Consider the following 21,807-nt stretch of genomic DNA (forward strand, 5'->3'; position numbering starts at 1 on the left):
CAGGATATCATATACCACGGCTTTTGATATACCAGTGGTAGTGCACTGGCTGGAATGAGAAATAGCCCAATGGGCCAACCGACAGGGATCGATCCCAGACCGACCGCGCACTAGACGAGCACACGTTTCAAGAACATTGGCTCATTTACAAGTAAATAACAGCTGGAATTGGTACGCATTTGGGCTATTCACATAGTGTTTATTAAGATATTTACTTATTTCATAAGCTTGAATATGTATAAACATATTGAAATACATCTCAAAAGTAATTACATTTTCTATTTTCATATAAACCATTTGTTCACCTTCCACTTCCAGCGGGTAAAACGTAATTGGAAATATAAAAATCATAAAAGTGTAATACACATCGTTGTATAGTGAATATTAAGGTAATGTGTCATAACTACCTGCATTAACAGCCAGTCAAATACTGTTAAACATACGCGCGCGCACACACATACACACACAACCGGCCTCGGTGGCGCCATTGGACTACAGGCTGGTATGTACAGGGTTCGTAGCCCGGTACCGGCTCCAACCCAAAGCGAGTTCTTAAGGGCTCAATGGGTAGGTGTAAGGCCACTAACAACTAACCCACTATCCTGGACAGACAGCCCAGATAGCTGAGGTGTGTGCCCAGGACAGCGTGCGTGAACCTTAATTGGATATAAGCACGAAAATAAGTTGAAATGAATGAATACACACATCAGCACGCAATCTTACCTCTACTGTCTGCCCGTGGTCACCTTTTAAACAATGACGGCAGTTCTCCAGCAATTAGGACACCAAAGTGTTATGAAACAAACGCGCCTCTTTGAAGGCTTAATAAACAGTAACGGGTTGAAACACCAGGAAATCACAGAGATTAGTGACAGACACTCGATAGACTTTATTGAAGCACTGTGACATTCATTAAAAAAAACACCCTATAAATTCAAACCACTATTCCATGTGAGTTTAATCACTAAGAACCGTAACTCATGACGAAATCTGTATGTGTGCATGTGTGTGTGTGTGTGTGTGTGTGTGTGTGTGTGATAGCCAGACGGACGGACGGATGGACGGACGGACAGACTGAATGATTCATATATACGTACATACGTACCTACATACATACATACATACATACATACATATATATATATATATACTCGTACGACACATACGTACTAACACAAAAGACATATTGACATAAAAGCATCAGCACATACATATGAACACATAAACACATACACATACACGTGTGCGCATGCACACATAAATACATATGTACCGTATCGTCCGTTGCCCTGTTTCGGTGGTTGCGTCGTTTGTGCATAACAGTACGTATATTTGAATATTTTTTACGAATTTGAGTTTTGCATGGGGAAGTAAACAGATGTCTGTCATATTCACAGAAATGTTCATAATAATAAAGTTAAAACGAGCAAAGAAAGCAAGATTGAACTTTACCGACTCATAAACACGGCACATTTCTCAATACCTTTTTTCTATGATTTTCAAAGATTAATGTGAAAGAAAACTTAATTTTAAAAACTATTTCTGTCTGTTCTCAGCTGTACTGGTATCTGGTTATTGAAGTCACATGATTGTCACGGTGTCTGCTGGCAAAACTCTCTTTACAGATACTTGCCCAAAGTATATGGCCCTTATATGTTTCAACATAAATTCTTTCGCATGTGCGGTGATCTTTGCTACATAGTGGCCTGATTAGTACTCATTTTAAGCGTAGAAATATTAATAAGAAACTAGGCATTTGAATAACAACTGTCTGTTTATAAATATTGATATGCTTTAGAACCGAATGCTTATACTTACCGAAACTGGCCCAAACATGATACATATCATACGGGCACACACACATAAACAAATACATGTTTTATTTCTCTGACCTACAATGCTTTAACACGGCGTGTAATTTTTTATTCTCTCATAAACAAAATTAACTATTTGACATCAATCTCCTAACTAACAATATGTTAGTCAATGTCACAACTTATGAATCATTGTCACCCAGCACAATGATGAAAAAACCAAGAACACACAATCACAGAGAATAATTTAAAAAACACAACTAATTTAGTCTATTATATGACAAAAGACTAACCCTGTTCAGCGTTCAATTTACACGAGCTCTATGTGGCATTTTAGACTGATTTTGGCGCTTAATGTTAAATCAATATAACATAGAACCAGTCAAATCGTTATTTGGTGCTCGCTACAATATATATGTACTGAACGCAACCGTGTTTTGTTGCTCGCCACACACTATATGTACTGAACGCAATCGTGTCTTATTGCGGTGAAGTTTTTTTTTTTTAATATCCTTTCCATAATAGCAATGAACCAGCCATAAATGTTAACACGCCTGCCTCACAGTAGCATCCATACGCGATGATAGAGTCTGGTCATCGTCCTTGTCCTCACGTTCAAATGGTTTAGTAGAGTTCTGTTGACCAAACATTCATTTGAAGCAACGTGGATATTTAAGTTGGAACAACTATAAATATGCTCATAAAAAGGAAACTACCAATGCCACAAGTTGTGATGGGCAAATCTTCTTGATGAGGGCCAGTGAAATAGAATATCTGGTCTCTAGGCACAAAGGGGTCTTCAAATTCTTAAAACTTAATAAATGTATATTTAAAAAAGAGAATAGTGAAGACCGTGCCAAGCGGCTGCTAGGTGTAATGATAAAGATGGACAAGTTTTTCAGTGATTAAAATAACGGAGGCCAGCACGAGTCCTATAATAGCCACGTAGAATATACTCTGCAGGTCAGACAGTTGGATTGGTCGGTTCCTGGCATTGGAAAGGTTCACACAGAGATTCCTCTGAGGCCACCAGTGTTTCTTCCAGATTTCCATTAGACCACCAGATTGAATATCAATAATTCTGAAATTAAACAACATTGTTATCAGTTTATAACTACACAAGTGATCAACAGTCACTCACATAAGAACAAAGAGTAAGGTAAACTTGAATAACCGAAAAGCAATAAAATAAATAGTATTTACTTGGCTCGTTAGTCCAGTGCTGTGTATATCTATTGCCGAATTCATTTACGAAAAACATTTTTAAAATAGATCCCACTGTTGGTGTGCTACGAACTTTTTACATGGATCCTGGTATTAGAGAAAACTGACTTTTGATTGATGAAAAAAGAAACTATGTAATTACTTAATGAAGTGTTGTTCTATTTTAACATAGTCATAGACCAGGAAGTGTTATTTCTTATCTCTGCTGATGAATGTGACATTCGCGTGTTCTCGCGATGTTAAGAAATGTGAGGTTCGCGACTAATTGTATGCGGTACTGCCACGAATACATGTACTTCATCTTTTAAAAGTTCTGATTGAACACCGGGTTTTAAAACCTATATAAGTGTTAATGAAATCTATTATTATTTTGGTAATTTCGACTTGATTTTCGCACTTTTATTCACTTGGGGATTCAAAAATATTTTCCTGGACATACCACTCAGCTATCTGTGCTATTTGTCCAGAAGATCGGTTACTAGTAATAATATTATTTAGTACTTTGTTAATGATAGAGAAGTCAGGTTAACACCCAATAGCCGATGTATTTTTCATTCATTCTTTCATTCTTTCTTTCTTTCTTTCTTTCTTTCTTTCATTCATTCATTCATTCATTCATTCATTCATTCATTCATTCATTCATTCATTCATTCATTCTTTCTTTCTTTCTTTCTTTCATTCATTCGCCACCGACGCTGGCATTTGTATATTTTGACAAATTATAAAGTTTGTTTTGTTTAACATCACTAGAACATATTCATTTCTTAATCATCGGCTATTGGATGTCAAACATTTGGTAAATCTTACATATACTCTAAGAGAGGAAACCAGCTACATTTTTCAATTTGTAGTAAGGAATCTTTAATATGCACTATCCCACAGACAGGATAGAACATACCACGCCCTACGATATGCCAGTCGTGGTGCATTGACTCGAACAGAAAATAATCCAATGGGAAGGAAATTGTTTATTTAATGACGCACTCAGCACCATTTTATTTACAGTTATATGGCGTCGGACATATGGTTAAGGACCACACAGATATTGAGGGAGGAAACCCGCTGTCGCCACTTCATGGGCTACTCTTTTCGATTATGACAAATGACAAAGAGATTTACGTGCACATTCAGAGCAAGCTGTTGTAGCACATGCCTATCCTGGCCACAGGGACCGGCCTTGGCCGGTTCCCTCTGTCCAGGACAGGAAAGGGTTGGGGGAGGGTTGTAGAGAGGGAACGCCTGCACTGGCAAGTGCAAGGGAGCACCAGCAGTCCAATGTTGGTGACAGGCGGGGGGTATTTGGTGCTATGGAATTTTTCGATTAGCAGAAAGGGATCTTTTATACGCACCATCCCATAGACAGGCTAGCACATACCACGGCCTTTGATGTACCAGTCGTGGTGCACTGGCTAGAACGAGAAATAGCCCAATGGGCCCACTGACGGGGATCGATCCCAAACCGACCACGCACCAAGCGAGCGCTTTACCACTGGGCTACGTCTCGCCCCTAGTCCAATGGGCTTGACAAGTGATCCGTACTCACCTCTTTGAAAAGAGATCTGTGTACGGCGAGTTCTTGGGCAGCCCGACTGAGAACTTGAATGGTGAGAAGGATTCGTCGAGGATCGCCAGGTCACAGTGCTGTCTGGTCCACGTGACCAGCGTCTCCCTGTCCCCGAAAAACACGTACGAGCCGTCCAGAACCCTCTTCTTGTGCTCGTCCATCGACTCGCCCGTTTGGGACAGGCCTCTCACTAAAGCTTTGATGTCAGTTTGGGTGGATTTCTGAAACGGTAATACTGTGTACATTTTGAGGACGAAGGAAGGAAGGAAATGTTTTATTTAACGACGCACTCAACACATTTTATTTACGGTTATATGGCGTCAAACATATGGTTACGAACCACACCGATATTGAGAGAGGAAACCCGCTGTCGCCACTTCATGGGCTACTATTTTCGATTAGCAGCAAGGGATCTTTATATGCAACATCCCACAGACAGGATAGTACATACCACGGCCTTTGTTATTCCAGTTGTGGAGCACTGACTGGAACGAGAAATAGCCCAATGGGTCCACCGACGGGGATCGATCCCAGACCGACCGCGCATCAAGCGAACGCTTTACCACTGGGCTACGTCCCGCCCTTTTTGAGGAAGAAACCCTGACGTTTTCTCATTACAGAGTCGTATCTAGTGATGAAAAGGCTCCGAGAAATTCAAACATGTGCCCGTTTGGTTTAAATGTGCCTCTTTTTTATCTAACGAGAGAGGACTATGTTATTGTACCCCGCTTCGTTGTTTTTTTTTTTTTACAGCCACCTAGTTGTATTAGGCTGAGTGACACAAAACGTCATCAGACATTGTTTGCAAAAAGTTATTGCATTATTTAGAATAATAATATCTAATATCAGTCGAAAAGTCATCTTGTATTCCAGTAATTGTTTTAAAGGATTGTATTAGTTTTAATTGATAGTGAAATACAGAGCTAAAATCTTTAAAACATATTTTATTTTTTGACATAAACATATCTTATTCATTAAAATAATGAATTAAGAGTTTTATAAGCACTTTCGTAAAGATAGTTGCACTAGTTGTAACTGGAGAAACCCGTAGTTATTCTACAAAGGTGCACATTTATTAAGCGACATGTCAATAGTACCATAAAAATTCCAGCTATATGTACTGTAAAGCCAGCTCAAATTGAGTACACGTTAGGACCTTAGTCAGCCTGTGAGTCCATGCAGGGGATGGGAGAAAGGTACAATCGGATTCTCGCTACCTTCAGACAGAGCACAAGGATGCACAGAGCAGCCTAATCCGGGGACTTGAAATGCTTATGGACTCCAACAATAACAGTAAAATTTGAAAACTAAATAGTAGCCGAAAGTGTCTTGTACTGTATGTTGTGGGGATAATTAAAGGGATTGTAATGCATTTTAAATATTAAATGAATTTGACACTCACGTGATATTCATCTAACATAGCGGTGCCACCTAGTGTGCCCCAAGAGTAGTCTTCCTGTGCCACCAGATCCGCCAGTGTGTGCAAGGGCGGCGTCTGTCTTTCTACAGTAAGAAACGCTATGAGAATCCCGCTGTATGAGGCGGAAATCACCAAACAGAAGAGCCACCAGAAACCAACTAAGATCCTTCCAGACAGTGTCGCTGGGTCCAGTGAACAGCCTGTGACAAAGAGTTAGTGTAAAGTAGGAGATTCACGAAAAACAAAATTAAAACAAAGTTTTCTAAGATTTAGGCAAACGAAAAATCGATTTCAGTCCACCACTATCGTACTACGTTACTATCCACTGCTTATGGGGGGGGGGGGGGGGGGGAGGGTTCCAACAAAAGAGAATAAAAACATTTCGAGAATTATACCATACAAGAGAAAGAAAGAAAGAAATGCTTTATTTAACGACGCACTCAACACATTTTATTTACGTTTATATGACGTCAGACATATGGTTAAGGACCACACAGATTTTGAGAGGAAACCCGCTGTCGCCACTACATGGGCTACTCTTCCGATTAGCAGCAAGGGATCTTTTATTTGCGCTTCCCACAGGCAGGATAGCACAAACTATGGCCTTTGTTGAACCAGTTATGGATCACTGGTCGGTGCAAGTGGTTTACACCTACCCATTGAGCCTTGTGGAGCACTCACTCAGGGTTTGGAGTCGGTATCTGGATTAAAAATCCCATGCCTCGACTGGGATCCGAACCCAGTACCTGCCAGCCTGTAGACCGATGGCCTGCCACGACGCAAGAGAGTACTCTAGGCGCTCTGAATATTTTATAATGTTATACATAACTTAATTATGTGATAAAGGATATACATTACATATTTAGTCAAATTGTTCTGACCACAAAGTGAACACGTAAGCACTAGCACGAAATATATCATTATTAAACTGTTCTGAAAGTGGATACCATTGTTAAACTGTTCTGAAAGAGGATACCATTATTAAACTGTTTGAAAAAAGGAAATCATTATTAAACTGTTTTGAAAGAGGATACCATTATTAAACTGTTTTGAAAGAAAATTTAGTTATTAAACTGTTCTGAAAGAGGATATCATTATTAAACTGTTTTGAAAGATGATTTAATTTTTAAACTGTTCTGAAAGAGGATACCATTATTAAATTGTTCTGAAAGAGGATACCAATATTAAACTGTTTGAAAAAAGGAAATCATTATTAAACTGTTCTGAAAGAGGATACCATTATTAAACTGTTTTGAAAGATAATTTAATTATTAAACTGTTCTGAAAGAGCATATCATTATTAAACTGTTTTGAAAGATGATTTAATTTTTAAACTGTTCTGAAAGAGAATACCATTATTAAACTGTTCTGAAAGAGGATACCATTATTAAACTGTTTGAAAAAAGGAAATCATTATTAAACTGTTCTGAAAGAGGATACCATTATTAAACTGTTTTGAAAGAGAATTTAATTATTAAACTGTTTAAAAAAAAAAAATCATTATTAAACTGTTCTGAAAGAGGATACCATTATTAAACTCTTTTGAAAGAGAATTTAATTATTAAACTGTTCTGAAAGAGGATATCATTATTAAACTGTTTTGAAAGATGATTTAATTTTTAAACTGTTCTGAAAGAGGATACCATTATTAAACTGTTCTGAAAGAGGATACCATTATTAAACTGTTTAAAAAAAGGAAATCATTATTAAACTGTTCTGAAAGAGGATACCATTATTAAACTGTTTTGAAAGATAATTTAATTATTAAACTGTTCTGAAAGAGGATACCATTATTAAACTGTTCTGAAAGAGGATACCATTATTAAACTGTTTAAAAAAAGGAAATCATTATTAAACTGTTCTGAAAGAGGATACCATTATTAAACTGTTTTGAAAGAGAATTTAATTATTAAACTGTTCTGAATGAGGATATCGTTATTAAACTGTTTTGAAAGATGATTTAATTTTTAAACTGTTCTGAAAGAGGATACCAATATTAAACTGTTTGAAAAAAGGAAATCATTATTAAACTGTTCTGAAAGAGGATACCATTATTAAACTGTTTTGAAAGATAATTTAATTATTAAACTGTTCTGAAAGAGGATATCATTATTAAACTGTTTTGAAAGATGATTTAATTTTTAAACTGTTCTGAAAGAGGATACCATTATTAAACTGTTCTGAAAGAGGATACCATTATAAACTGTTTGAAAAAAGGAAATCATTATTAAACTGTTCTGAAAGAGGATACCATTATTAAACTGTTTTGAAAGAGAATTTAATTATTAAACTGTTCTGAAAGAAGATATCATTATTAAACTGTTTTGAAAGATGGTTTAATTTTTAAACTGTTCTGAAAGAGGATACCATTATTAAACTGTTCTGAAAGAGGATACCATTATTAAACTGTTTGAAAAAAGGAAATCATTATTAAACTGTTCTGAAAGGATACCATTATTAAACTGTTCTGAAAGAGGATACCATTATTAAACTGTTTGAAAAAAGGAAATCATTATTAAACTGTTCTGAAAGAAGATACCATTATTAAACTGTTTTGAAAGAGAATTTAATTATTAAACTGTTCTGAAAGAGGATACCATTATTAAACTGTTCTGAAAGAGGATACCATTATTAAACTGTTCTGAAAGAGGATACCATTGATAAGCTGTTCTGAAAGAGGATACCATTATTAAATTGTTCTGAAAGATGATTTAATTATTAAACTTCTGAAAAAGGCTATAATTATTAAACTGTTCTGAAGATGATATAATTATTGAACTGTTCTGAAAGAGGATCTAACACACTCGGTTTGGGTTTATCGGCTTGGACAATACTTGTATTAAACTTTGAATTGTGATATATAGATTTATTTTTGAAAAGCGAAATCTAAACACTAATTAAGTTAAATAACTAGTCAAATCTGCTGAACCAAATTGAATAAATATGTTTTAAGTCAATAAATTGTTTATATGAATTTAAAATAAATCTACACTTTTAACTGAATAATAGCATATAGTCTATCTTAATGGTCATTTGGACAACGCTATAATAAATAGATCTACTGCTTTTAGAGGAATATTAATAAGTTGCAAATTCAAAAGAAACAAAACAATTAATGTCTCTAGCTAATAAATAAGTATTACCGTGAGAAAGTAAAGCTCCGTAAATGTACCATAAACAGCTCTGAAAGACTTCCCCGAGTTTTCCTGGCTTTTCGAGCCTTTGCGTCATCTGAATAATGGTAAGTAGAATAGTACTGGTCACCAGGGACACCCCTATACATGCCAGTACTTCCCACTTGAAAGGTTTGATCAGAGTCAGCCATTTTGATTTCTCGGGGTCGGGCATTCTGAAGACGCCCACACTGACGTCATGGAAGAAGGGAAACGTGAAGTCTATGACGAGTTCCTTGTCAGCTGACACGAGCATCGGCGCCACGATGAGGTCCAGTTCCTGTAAGAGTATTGTTACACTTTAAAGTCATCTTAATTAGATATTGCCGTAAACAAATTCAGGGATGATCAATTGCTCCCCTAATATTGATAATGAACAGCCATTTAAAATATAACCATATTGTTACCATATAAACAAACTCACAAGCTAAGGGGGAGTCAAACATTGAACCAGTCTCAGAAGAGTGATGGGGAGCGATAGACATAGCTCCCCTTACATGGCGAGGTTTGGTCAATTATTTAGAAGTCCATTTCTCACACTCTAGCACTAACACATTTTTAGCTATTCAATTAGTATATTAATTTTCGTGGACTATGAATGTCTGTATATCCCCTGTGTGTCTGATTTTCCTTATATTTATAAATTATAATAGCTCAAATTGGATTTAACATCCCAATAACTTCGTAAGTTTTCAAAATATATACTTAGCAAAACAAGAAGCTGTGAACTTGGACAGAGATGTTTACCTGGGCCAGTACCTTTGTACAAGGCTTCAAAAATCAAACAAAAAGAGTATGAAATATAGATTTCACCAGGAGTAGGAGCAGTGGTACTTATAAATCGTCTCGAATGAAAAACCTACACCCCACCTACGAGAAAATCGGATCTCTGAAATCCTACTTTGTAATCAGGATCCACCAATGTACGTGTAAAGATCCTTTTTTTTTGTATTTTCAATTTCAAGTATATTAAGCATGGTTTCTTTTAACAGGAAGATGTTTATTTGTTATCGTATACGATTAACTGATATTTACCAAGACACATTTACTGTGTATACACATTTACCTTGGTATTAATTAGTAACGAGTAACTGCCCATTAATGGAATTTTTTAATTAAAATATACCTACCCCTCTAATCATGGCGCCGACTAGTCCTGGCACTGTCCCACGTGAAGTTGCGTTCTCCTCCACCTCTCCAATCTCGTAACTGTAACATAAAATACAGCTCCAGTACTTTTGGTTTTTGTGGTAGTTCGAAATTAACTTTTTCGTGCGCTACTTGTGTATCATACAACTTTGTTTTATAATCAGTGTCTTTCTTGTATAATTATGTTGGGTAAATCAATAGAAAGTGATCTATTGTGATTTTGCAGTTATTAAAAGATACTGGTATAAGATCTCAAAATACTGGAAAGTAAACTTAAACCTGTTAGTCGACTTTTTTTCATTTGATTTAATCAGAATAGAACCCTTTTTGTTCAAGGGTGGGTTTTATAAGGTCCAGGTTTAAGTGTACTTCCTTTTGTCAGAGGCTTAATTGGAGTTCAAAGCAGTCCTGCTTCAATCCATAATCTGTGTTCTTCCGGCTGTAGAAACTGCTTATAAAAAAGCTTTTACTTCTAATCGATATTAAGAGTAGCCTATGCGGATTTCCTCCCTCATTAACCTCACCGTGGTATGTACTATCCTGTCTGTGGGACACTAAATTGCCTCAAAAACGTGCCTCTGAGCATCTATATTTAAACTGGGATCGATCCATTGGGCTATTTCTCGCTCTAGCCAGTGCACCACGACTGGTATATCAAAGGCCGTGGCATGTGCTATCCTGTCTGTGGGGTGGTGCATATAAAAGATCCCCTGCTGCTAATCGAAAAGAGTGGCCCATGGAGTGGCGACAGTGGGTTTCTCTCTCAATATCTGTGTGGTCCTTAACCATATGTCTGACGCCATATAACCGTAAATAAAATGTGTTGAGTGCGTCGTTAAATAAAGCATTTCATTCCTTCATTAACCTCATTAACCCTGGCCATTAAAAGACGCATTTCCGTGGGTACTTAAATTCGTATTATATTTTAATCGTGTTGTTAAATTCAGTAATTGGATTAATACGAAGAATTACACAAAAATTAGACTACCACAAATAATAGTAATTTCACATTTTTGTTTTCTTTTTTATCATAATCAGTCATATGGAATGAAATTGGCCAATAAGAATATTTAGAACAAAATTCGAATGAAAGATGAGAATTAAGCACATTACAGAAACTCCCACTGATTAGTATAGCTTTCGCCCAACAACATAACCCACAACAATCGGTTGAAAACAAGAAAACAAATTTGTAACTTACCTAAAATTAAAGATTTTAGCCAGTTCTTCCAACAAATTAATGCAGAGACCTTCATATATTTTGGTGTTGTTTTCGCTCGATAGTTGTAAGTATGGCGGCCACTGAAACAACGTTATCGGTTTCAAATATTTAAGTCAAAGTAAACAAAGTGGTGAGAACAATCTATACTAGTATATTCTTATTATTTAATCATTTAGAAAAGATCGCCTACTATAACATTTTTATCTTCGGGCAATACAGCACAAATTGAAATTTTGCGTTAAAGTCAGTATCTATCTGTGATATTTGTATTTATGCACAGTTCTTTACACTGTTTTTATTTAAATCTTGAATTTTTATATTGATGTTGATCATCACCTTATTTGTTTGCATTACCATAGTTTGACACCCAATAGCCGATGTACTTTTCGTGCTGGGGTGTCGTTAAACATTCATTCATTCATTCATTCATTCATTCTTCTATGTCGCTATCTGTTTCACACACAAAACGCGGACTTCTATTTCATTAATTTATGTTACAAAGAATTACAAAAATTGATTTGTATGTTGAATCAAGTCGGATGGTGATACCTGTTGACAGCGATAGCGAATATATTAGTTTTGCCTGCATACCGCATTAGTAAATGATGTTGAAATATTGTGAGGCATGACTACAGCTTTAAATACAAGACCATGATTGAGACTATTATAAACTAAATCCTACATTCTCGCCCACCTAGAGGATAAAGACCTACTCACCCTTTTATTTGTCAATAACCCCCCCACCACACACACACACACACACACACAATATCCTGAAAATTAGTATTTTATTAATTTCACCCACGCGTCTAATTTGAAAATCTAGCATTTAATTTACAATTGTCTAATAGTATGGTGATGGCCAGAGTGTATTATTTGTCAATATTCTATATTTCATATTTGAGTAAAATTATCTTGACAAAACTGGAAAGGACGATGTAGGTGGATTAAAGTCAATACATGTTGCTATTACATTTCTGTTTGTCAAGCTTTTAAACGCTATGTGGTTATACCTCTATAAGTGCATATAAAACCTTACTTTAATAGTGCGCGTGTTTACTTAAATCAGACATAACCTGTAATAACATATGGACGGCTGTCGCTGAACCATTAACTAGAAAAACACCATGATGATCAACACACCAGACAATATTTCAATCAATGGCACATCGCAGTCTCTGGCTCTCTATCAAAGCTGGTTTTTGATATTATAAAACGAATCAAAACCCTTGCCAAGATGGCATGCATTCCTTTAAGGCAGCATAAAACTTACAAGCACATGACTCTTTAAAAATTCAGACATTCAGTGCTGGGGCACAAGGAATATTAAAAATTAGTTTATAGAAACGAATCTTGAACAGTTAGCTTGTTAAACACAATTTGATGTCACGTGTTCTTACTGGCACTGTTTCAACATCAACCGTCTGTCCACTTAAAGCAGTTGTACAATTTTATATATTTATTCCACTGTTCCAGTTATAAATATTATCTAGTTCAAGTTGAACTTCACAAATTCGACGGTTGACACCAATCGTAATAATAAATACAATTTCGCAACTCAAACAATATTTATTCATTGTAGCCCAGTTATAATATGGTATACATACTCACACGTACTGTCTCGATTCTATATATTTACCCAATGAAGTTATTTTAAATGCCGGAATTTCATAACTTTAATATCATTTGATATTAACACTGTTTTACAGTGATTCGTGAGCGCATGCCACCACAGCTGTATATATCCTCTTGAACTCTATCCTGTACAAGTTTGCGTTTTCTAAGCTAGTCTTGAGCGTGGCGGTTCTCCTTTAAATGATGCAGGATAAATGAAAGACCCTGCTACGGATCTCCTTCGGGAGTGGCGGTCTTCCTAATGCAGAGCACATGATAGTGGATCATGGAAGCAATCATGACTGCCTAAAACATCTTTTCGACTCTGCCTTGTGCAGACATACGATTTCATCACGGGCTACGGTTTTGTTATTCAGATTAAATGTAACTTGCGCATTGATATAAATTGTATACTACGTGCGTATGCTTACCAGCATTGTTCCCACTCGAAACACGCGACCATTGAACCCGAAGTCTTCGTTGGTAAACAGCTTGGTAGGCACGTGTATTGTTCCCGTGAAGTCAAAAAACCCGATCTTGCTCAGCTCACGTCCATTCTCGGTGTACAGCAGAGAGGAGATCTTCCCCTCCCAGCACTTGCACCTCTTGCTCAGAAGCTGGATAACAATCAACAGACTGAATTAGTTTGTTGGCGTGTTTTTCTTCCTAAACGACCGAGTTTAATTAATTGTTATGAGGTTTTGTGGTTAAACATGGTGTCAACTCTGGTGACAGGGCAAATACCTCTGGACATTTCTCTCTGAACATCTTCCCCTGGTCAATCCCCCCTATACTCTCACTCCCCCAGGTCATTCCCCCAAGCCACTCTTCTCGTATACAGACAATAAAAAAATATTATTTTAACAATATATATTATAACATGTCCATCACAATGTTCACGAGTACATTATAAAAGTGTGCTATTAGTTTGAGAAAAGGTGGACAACGAAGTACCTTGCTCATAATCTAAAGAAAGTTAAGCTATGTGGAGAGAGAATGTTTCTCATAGCAAAGAAGAGCGTGAGAGGGTCCTAAAACCATACTTCAATTAAACAATAATAATTATTATTTTAAAAAGAAAATACAATAGAACAAAACCATTGCTAATACTTCACTAAGTTACAATAACTGAGAACAGTAATAAACTACTCTTCCTCGTTTTTCTCATGACCAGTGGTGAAATTTCACATTTCAATATTATATTTTTCTGTCAAGTGGCAGAACTAGTAGAGGAAGATAGTCGGAGTGGACCCTATCAGTTAATGTAAAATACTGGAAATATCATCTGAAGGACCCATACAATTACTTTTATAGGATTGTTTCATTAAGGAAAATACAGCTGCATCTTTGTCTAACAGAATAACATAGCACTTGTAAAACATCATATGGCGTCGGACATATGGTTGAGGACCACACAGATATTGAGAGAGGAAACCCGCTGTCGCTACTTCATAGGCTACTCTTTTCGGTTAGGTGCAAGGAATGTTTTATATGCATCATCCCACAGAGAGGATAACACATACCACGTCCTTTGATATACCAGTCGTGGTGCACTGGCTGGAACGAGAAATAGCCCAATGGGTCCACCGATGGGGATCGATCTCAGACCGACCGCGCATCAAGTGAACGCTTTACCACTGGTCTACATCCAGCCCCGAATTGAGTACAAGTAACATGGGTAACGTCGTGAAAAAACATTAACTTTTTACCTGGATAAACTGGTCGCTTGACGACAGTGAAGTATCAAGACTGAGCTCTGTGAACGTTCTGTTCTGTGAATCCAGCAAACACTTCATAGTGTTCTGTATAGTCTACAAAGAAGGAGTATTGGTTAAAGGAGGCTGTTACACCTTCCAGCACACGTTATCCTCGTCACAAAACGAAACACCGCTCGATTGGTGTAATAAATACTCTTTGTTTTTGTAAAATACGTCAGTGAAATAACTTCATAAAAACCTGAAACATATCGTCTGTCAAACAATAAACCATAAAATAAATGAATAGTAGTTATGTTATGTTGTGTAACAAGCATTGGTATTTAATAACACATTTAACTCATATTTTAGATGATGAACACAAATTCTACGATAATGTTGATATTTGAAGGTGTAATCATTGCGCCACTAAAATCGGTCATTATTCTTTATAAATCAATCGCATTAAAACCTCAAAACGTTTGAATACTGAAATGAATAAATAAAATGAAATGGAAGGACATAAGATGCAAAATGTTTCCGCAAATAAATTAAAACAATATAAAAATGTAACAAATCTATTTTCTCTTTTAAATTTTAACAAGGTCGTATTCTTACTTCCCTGATAGCACCTGGCACTGGCGGCAGAACAGGCGGAATTGTCACCATGACAACATTATTCAGTAATATCCAAGACAGATCTTTTCCCACACTGTCTTCCCCAGTGACAAACAACCATTGTGAAAACATCGCCATTGACGTTTTATTGTCGTGGAGATCGTCGAAGCTGTTGGCCTAAAACGATAGTATTTATATCAATATCAACGTTTGAGTTCACTGAAGCTGAATGAAAGAATAATATTCTAAATCAATGTGTTTTAATGTAAGCTGAATGAAAGACTAATATTCTAAATCAATGTGTTTTAATGTAAGTTAAAAATTTGTTTTCTTTAACGACACCACTAGAGCACATTGATTATACCCGGCTATTGGATGTCAAATATTTGGTCATTGTGACGCAGTCTTAGAGATGAAACCCGCTACATTTTTCCATTAGTAGCAAGGGATTTTACTGTGCATCATCCCAGAGACAGCATAGTACATACCACGACCTTTGATATACCAGTCGTGGTGCACTGGCTAGAACAAGCAATAGCCCAATGGGCCCATCGACGGGGATTGATTCTAGACCGACCACGCATCAAGTGGACGCTTTACCGCTGAGCCACGTCCCGCCCTGCCAAAATATAAAAGCATGGACCTAATCTGTATTCAGTTTGAGAAGACATTAAGTGTGGACTTTTAGTCTGTACCAGAAAACATCTAGACGTGGCCACAAACAATCCTAGAGATGAGTACAAGAGATTCTAAAGACATGGATACAAGATATTTTTATGATATTGGTACCAGAGAATCTAAAGATATGGGCACAAGATATGGAAGTAGAAATTCTCAAGATACATGGGTACAAACGAGATTCATGATATGCGTACAAAATATATAGGAACAAGAATTCTAAAAACATTGACTCAATAGATTCTATGCGCTTTTACTCTCATAATATACTCCTCAAAAAATGTTAAGGATCGGTATTTACTTTGCACATAACATCAGAACCAGAAAAGATAAAATGCTTAAATTTGGTTTCAACTATAGTTGTTTATTCATTAATTGTTTGTGCATGTGGTTATCTGTATAAAATATGATTAAACAAACAATTCTGATAAAAACGAAAACACGTACAAAATTCATACTGGTTTTCAATGATCAGCGGAACAGAAATTTTCATTATGTGTGAAAGTCAGTTCACTAATTGCTGTTTAGTAGCTGGTATGACCACCACGAGCATTAATCAAGTGCCTAATGTCCTGCAGTGGAATGTTCTGCCATTCTCTAATCAGAGCATTTGCAAGGTCGTCTATGGTTCTTGGTGGGTTATCAAGTCTTGAAATGCGTCTCTGAAGTTGATCCCAGATGTATTCGATAGGGTTACGGTCGGGAGAAACAGCTGGCCAATCCATTCTTTCAATTATCTCTTCTTCAAGGTAATCCCTCACAATTCGTGCTCTATGTGGCCGTGCGTTATCGTCCATTAGCACAAACTCAGGACCAATGGCACCTGCAAACGGTCACACAAATGGATGAAGGATCTCATCTCTGTACCGAATTGCGGTAAGAACTCCATTCCTGATGGCGTATAAGTCTGTACGACCATCACTCTGATTTTCATCCAAGCCACTTCAAGGCCCAGGTGCGCACGTGCAAATTGTGCATAATCGTGTAAAACAATCTACACACAAAGTACGGTATCTCATTTCTACTCATGAAACTAAAAATAACACTTTTCAACTTTATATAAGAAAATATTATATATTTAATATATGATTCTTAACTTTTTTGGAGGAGTATATAATATCCTTGTTAAGTACCACATGAGTTTGACTATGTGTGAAAAGACGTTAATCTTGGACATTTTAACTATAAATATATTAAAAGTATTAAAAGTATAATTTTTCATATTAGTGATGTCAGTGAAATTCCTCGTAGTGATTACTAGTAATGCTAGGGTTCAGACCACCAACTGTCAGCAGAACGACTTGTACGACTATCCAGTTGCTAGTCTGAGCGTCTTACAACTCTATTCTCGTCGTTTAACCCATTGTTGTTAATCTGAGCGCACCCTCCGTACGTCGGATGTTGTGGGAATTACAACGCAACCGTCGAGTTGGCAATTGGTAGTCTGAGCCTGGCATAGCTATTAATACACAAACAACTAGTGCTATGTTTTTGTTTGTAAGTTTATCTTTTTGTTTGTAATTTTGTCATGATTTAAGGGTCCAGTATATACATTCATATTACTATAAACGACCAATTACTTATACATTTAAAGAATTAATGAACAGTAAGCGAATCGGAATATTAAAGGGAGAGTAAACTCAAACATGAGCCTTATGTGTTGGAAAGACGCATACCCGGACCACCAACACATATTGACTCTTTAAGAAATAAAAAGCGCGTATTATTAGAGTTAATAAAAAAAAAAAACCCGTGATTATTCATGCTAACTGGGTGCAGCCATTTTCTTTTGTTTTCGGTGTGTCCGGAATTCTAGCTTGGGGCAAAGTGACGTAAGCTCCGACACAGTGTAAACAAAGGCAGTCATTTACGACAAGTCGCTTCGCTTTTATCAACCTGGGCCCATATTTTCGAAGCAATCTTAGCCTACGAAATCGTAAAATTATCGTAAGATATGACGTCACTATGGCGTGTGCTGTAGTGACGTCACACCCTACGATGGTTTTACTATTTTGTAGCACTAAGAGAGCTTCGAAAATATGGGCCCAGACTTGTAAGACAACATAAATGACTTGATAATATAATAAACGATTTAACTAAATATATTTCAATTTGCATTAATAGAACGAAGTGGGGTTATAGTATTTTTCTGTCTTAAAATATCCAAAGAAAAAAATGCATATTATTAGGTCTATTTGTAGGGTACGTTGGAGCGAAAACGACCACTCACGTATCGTGATAAGTGATAATTTTATTTTCTTTGGCACTACGTAATTGGTCAGTTTGAAATTTTAGATGGGAAAGTCTACTTAATCAAGGGTTTTACAGAATTATTTACGGTATTAAAGCTGGACGGCTGATAATGTACATTATATATCGTTGAATATGCATACCAGTCCAACAGCATTGCGCGAGCATCCCTTTAAAGAAATTAGCATATTTTATAAATATAATTATTAGTAACTTTAAACGTCCCTAACCATACAAAACAAAAATATATAATTATTATTACGATGACATATTTGCTTATACGTACTTGGCCACACATGGTGTACTGTATCTAAATTATATCTATATTTATATGAATACCAACCTGAGGTATGTGTATAACGATGTTCTTAAATATGTACATGTATATGATAATTATTAACCATCTTGTCAAGTGAATGTTACAAATTGTATATGTATATATTCCTCCTATACCGCTGTGCAACGGCCCTAGAGTAAATGAATTCTTGTCTTGCCTTGTCTTGTCTTGTCTTGTCACAAGTTTGCCACAATAAAATTAAATAATATTTTTATGTTAAGCCGAAAAAAGGTCGGTCTCTGGTCAGACAAAGTTCCAGAATTGATTCGACGATGCGGCTTTTTTTTCTCCTTGTTTTCGGGGGGAGGGGGGAGGGGCTCGGTTTTTTGTTTGTTTTTGGGGGGTTTTTAAAGCATGGATTGCACAGAAAAGGTTAGTAATATTTAGGGGTTTTCTACGTCCTCCTCATATGCCTTGGTCCATCCTCAATGGCCATGGTTCCACCTCCTTTGTCTTGGTAACCGAAATATTTTCCTAAACAGTTGCACGGGGAGTTCTGTACAACCCACAGGTTACTCCTATAAAAATCGACGCCATACCGTGGGAAATTAGGGTTTTTTTTAAATAATAAAAATTGACGCGCGAGGTCAAAATTGACACGCGCGCTGACCATGGTCTTACCGTGTTTTGTTTTTAATCATGTGGATAACAAATCCTTTTTATTCTTTTATTGCCCTGACGTCATATAACCGTAAATAAAATATGTTGAGTGCGGCGTTAAATAAAACATTTTCTTCCTTCTTTTATTGCTCTTTTTTTAAATTACAAAATATATGTATTTTTTTCATAAACATTAAACTTTATGATCTGAACAAAAAGACATGAGTAATCCATAAACTACCATAACTTTACAATATTTACATACATTTAGGTAGCTATAGCAACATATTTACACAGCACTATGGATTAATCTACTGACGGAATAACATAATGTGAAAAACACATTTATTATATCAATAAATTCGTCCTAGGTATGTTGGATTACGTATGTGAAGTTTGACAGTTGTTCGTCGTTCTTTGATTCAGTTATTTGAAGTTTCACATTCTAGTTGTAAATTACACGCCATGTACAGGTTTTAAAGAAATGAATATTTATTTGAAAACACTTCGGCATGTCTTCGACTACGGCTGTTTAAGTGTCTACAAGAGACAGACAGACAGAGAGAGAGAGAGAGAGAGAGAGAGAGAGAGAGAGAGAGAGAGAGAGAGAGAGAGAGAGAGAGAGAGAGAGAGAGAGAGAGAGAGAGAGAGAGAGAGAGAGAGAGAGAGAGAGACAGACAGACAGACAGACAGACAGACAGAGGCAGACAGACAGACAGACAGACAGACAGACAGACAGAGAGAGAGAGAGAGAGAGAAGAGAGAGAGAGAGAGAGAGAGAGAGAGACAGACAGACAGACAGACAGACAGAGAGAGAGACATACAGACAGAGAGAGAGACATACAGAGATAGACATACACAGAGATAGAGAGACAGACAGAGAGAGAGAGAGAGAGACAGACAGACAGACAGACAGAGAGATACACAGACAGAGAGAGAGAGAGAGAGAGAGAGAGAGAGAGAGAGAGAGAGAGAGAGAGAGAGACAGACAGACAGACACACAGACACACACACAGAGAGAGAGAGAGAGAGAGAGAGAGAGAGAGAGAGAGAGAGAGAGAGAGAGAGAGAGAGACAGACAGACAGACAGACAGACAGACAGACAGGGACAGAGAGAGAACTAATGGGTGTGTCTGAATAACGTTTCTGAATCTTATTTGAACTTAAGCACGAATATCAAGTTAAAATTAATTTAATGTATCTCCCCTCTCAACCGGTGCTCCACGACTTGTATATCAAACGCCATGTATTGGTCTGTGTTGCTTTGTCAGGGGAATATTGCATATAAACAATCCTTTGTTGCCAATGGAAAAATATAGGAGGGTTTCCACTAAGACTACGTGTCAAAATGACCAAATGTTTGACATCCAATAGCCAATGATCAATTAATCAATATTATCTCGTGGTCTCATCAAACAAAACAAATTTTAATTCTTTCTCACCAAACAGTAACCTCAATATTGTACATACACTCTGTACCCATGGCCGAACGTGTGCCCAGAATAGCGTGTTTGATCTTCGATTGGATAAAAACACAAAACCAGATACCAATAAATAATTGACAGACAGACAATGGGCCGAATTTACGAAGCCTGTTTATATTAAATATATGCTTTAAAGCATTTAAAATACAGGTAGTTTGACACGGGTACAACAAACGCAGGCTTTGGTCCAAAATAGTTATTAATGTTTCACCTCATTTATAAAATATTGCTCATAATTATAATTATATCTAAAACAGGCTTTAGTTTAAAATCAATTGCATAGTTATAGTCGCATCTAAAACAGGTTTTAGTTTAAAATCAATCGCATACACATAGTTATAATCGCATCTAAAACAGGCTTTAGTTTAAAAATCAATCGCATAGTTATAATCGCGTTTAAAATCAAGTGCATAATTGTAATCGCATGTAAAACAGGCTTTGGTTTAAAATCAATCGCATAATTGTAATCGCATTTAAATCAGGCTTTGGTTTAAAATCAATCACATCTAAAACAGGCTTTAGTCTAATTTTAATCATCAACAGGGCTAAGGACAAACCAGATCTACTATAATCAGTCGTTCAAGCGAAAGAGTCTACATACGGAGTATGCAATATTTCAAAGTCTAGATACGGCGTATGTAATACTTCAAAGTCTAGATACGGCGTATGTAATACTTCAAAGTCTAGATTCAGCGTATGCAATATTTCAGCAGCAAATAAATGCTATTAGGCGGCAGTATTTTACTTTGTAAGAAAAAACAGCGTGTATCGGAAACGACAAAATTGTCATTGCATTAAGTAATCTATTCTTCTTCGTCAGAGTTTAATAGATTTCGTTAATGGGTGAAGGGTGGGACGTAGATCATTTGTAAAATACTCGCTTGATGCGCGATCGATCTCGAATTGATTCCCGTCGGTGGGCCCATTGGGCTATCTCTCGTTCCAACCAGCGCACCACGACTGGTA

General features: G+C 36.6%; 1 protein-coding gene across 1 annotated transcript in view; it reads right to left on the minus strand.

Annotated features, from left to right (window-relative positions):
- Window positions 1–865: 865 nt before the first annotated feature.
- Window positions 866–21,807, minus strand: part of LOC121372342 (glutamate receptor ionotropic, delta-1-like) — a 42,116-nt gene continuing 21,174 nt past the window's right edge. Inside the window, exons 5-13 of the mRNA XM_041498644.1 lie at window positions 15,493–15,669; window positions 14,890–14,991; window positions 13,612–13,797; window positions 11,546–11,646; window positions 10,326–10,404; window positions 9,166–9,475; window positions 6,005–6,222; window positions 4,582–4,823; window positions 866–2,895 (exon numbers count right to left, since the gene is read on the minus strand). Of these exons, the coding sequence (XP_041354578.1) occupies window positions 2,682–2,895; window positions 4,582–4,823; window positions 6,005–6,222; window positions 9,166–9,475; window positions 10,326–10,404; window positions 11,546–11,646; window positions 13,612–13,797; window positions 14,890–14,991; window positions 15,493–15,669 (1,629 nt within the window). The 3' untranslated portion in view covers window positions 866–2,681. The remainder of the gene's footprint in view (window positions 2,896–4,581; window positions 4,824–6,004; window positions 6,223–9,165; window positions 9,476–10,325; window positions 10,405–11,545; window positions 11,647–13,611; window positions 13,798–14,889; window positions 14,992–15,492; window positions 15,670–21,807) is intronic.

Source organism: Gigantopelta aegis, chromosome 4 (genome assembly GCF_016097555.1).
Source record: "Gigantopelta aegis isolate Gae_Host chromosome 4, Gae_host_genome, whole genome shotgun sequence".
NCBI classification, from domain to species: domain Eukaryota; kingdom Metazoa; phylum Mollusca; class Gastropoda; order Neomphalida; family Peltospiridae; genus Gigantopelta; species Gigantopelta aegis.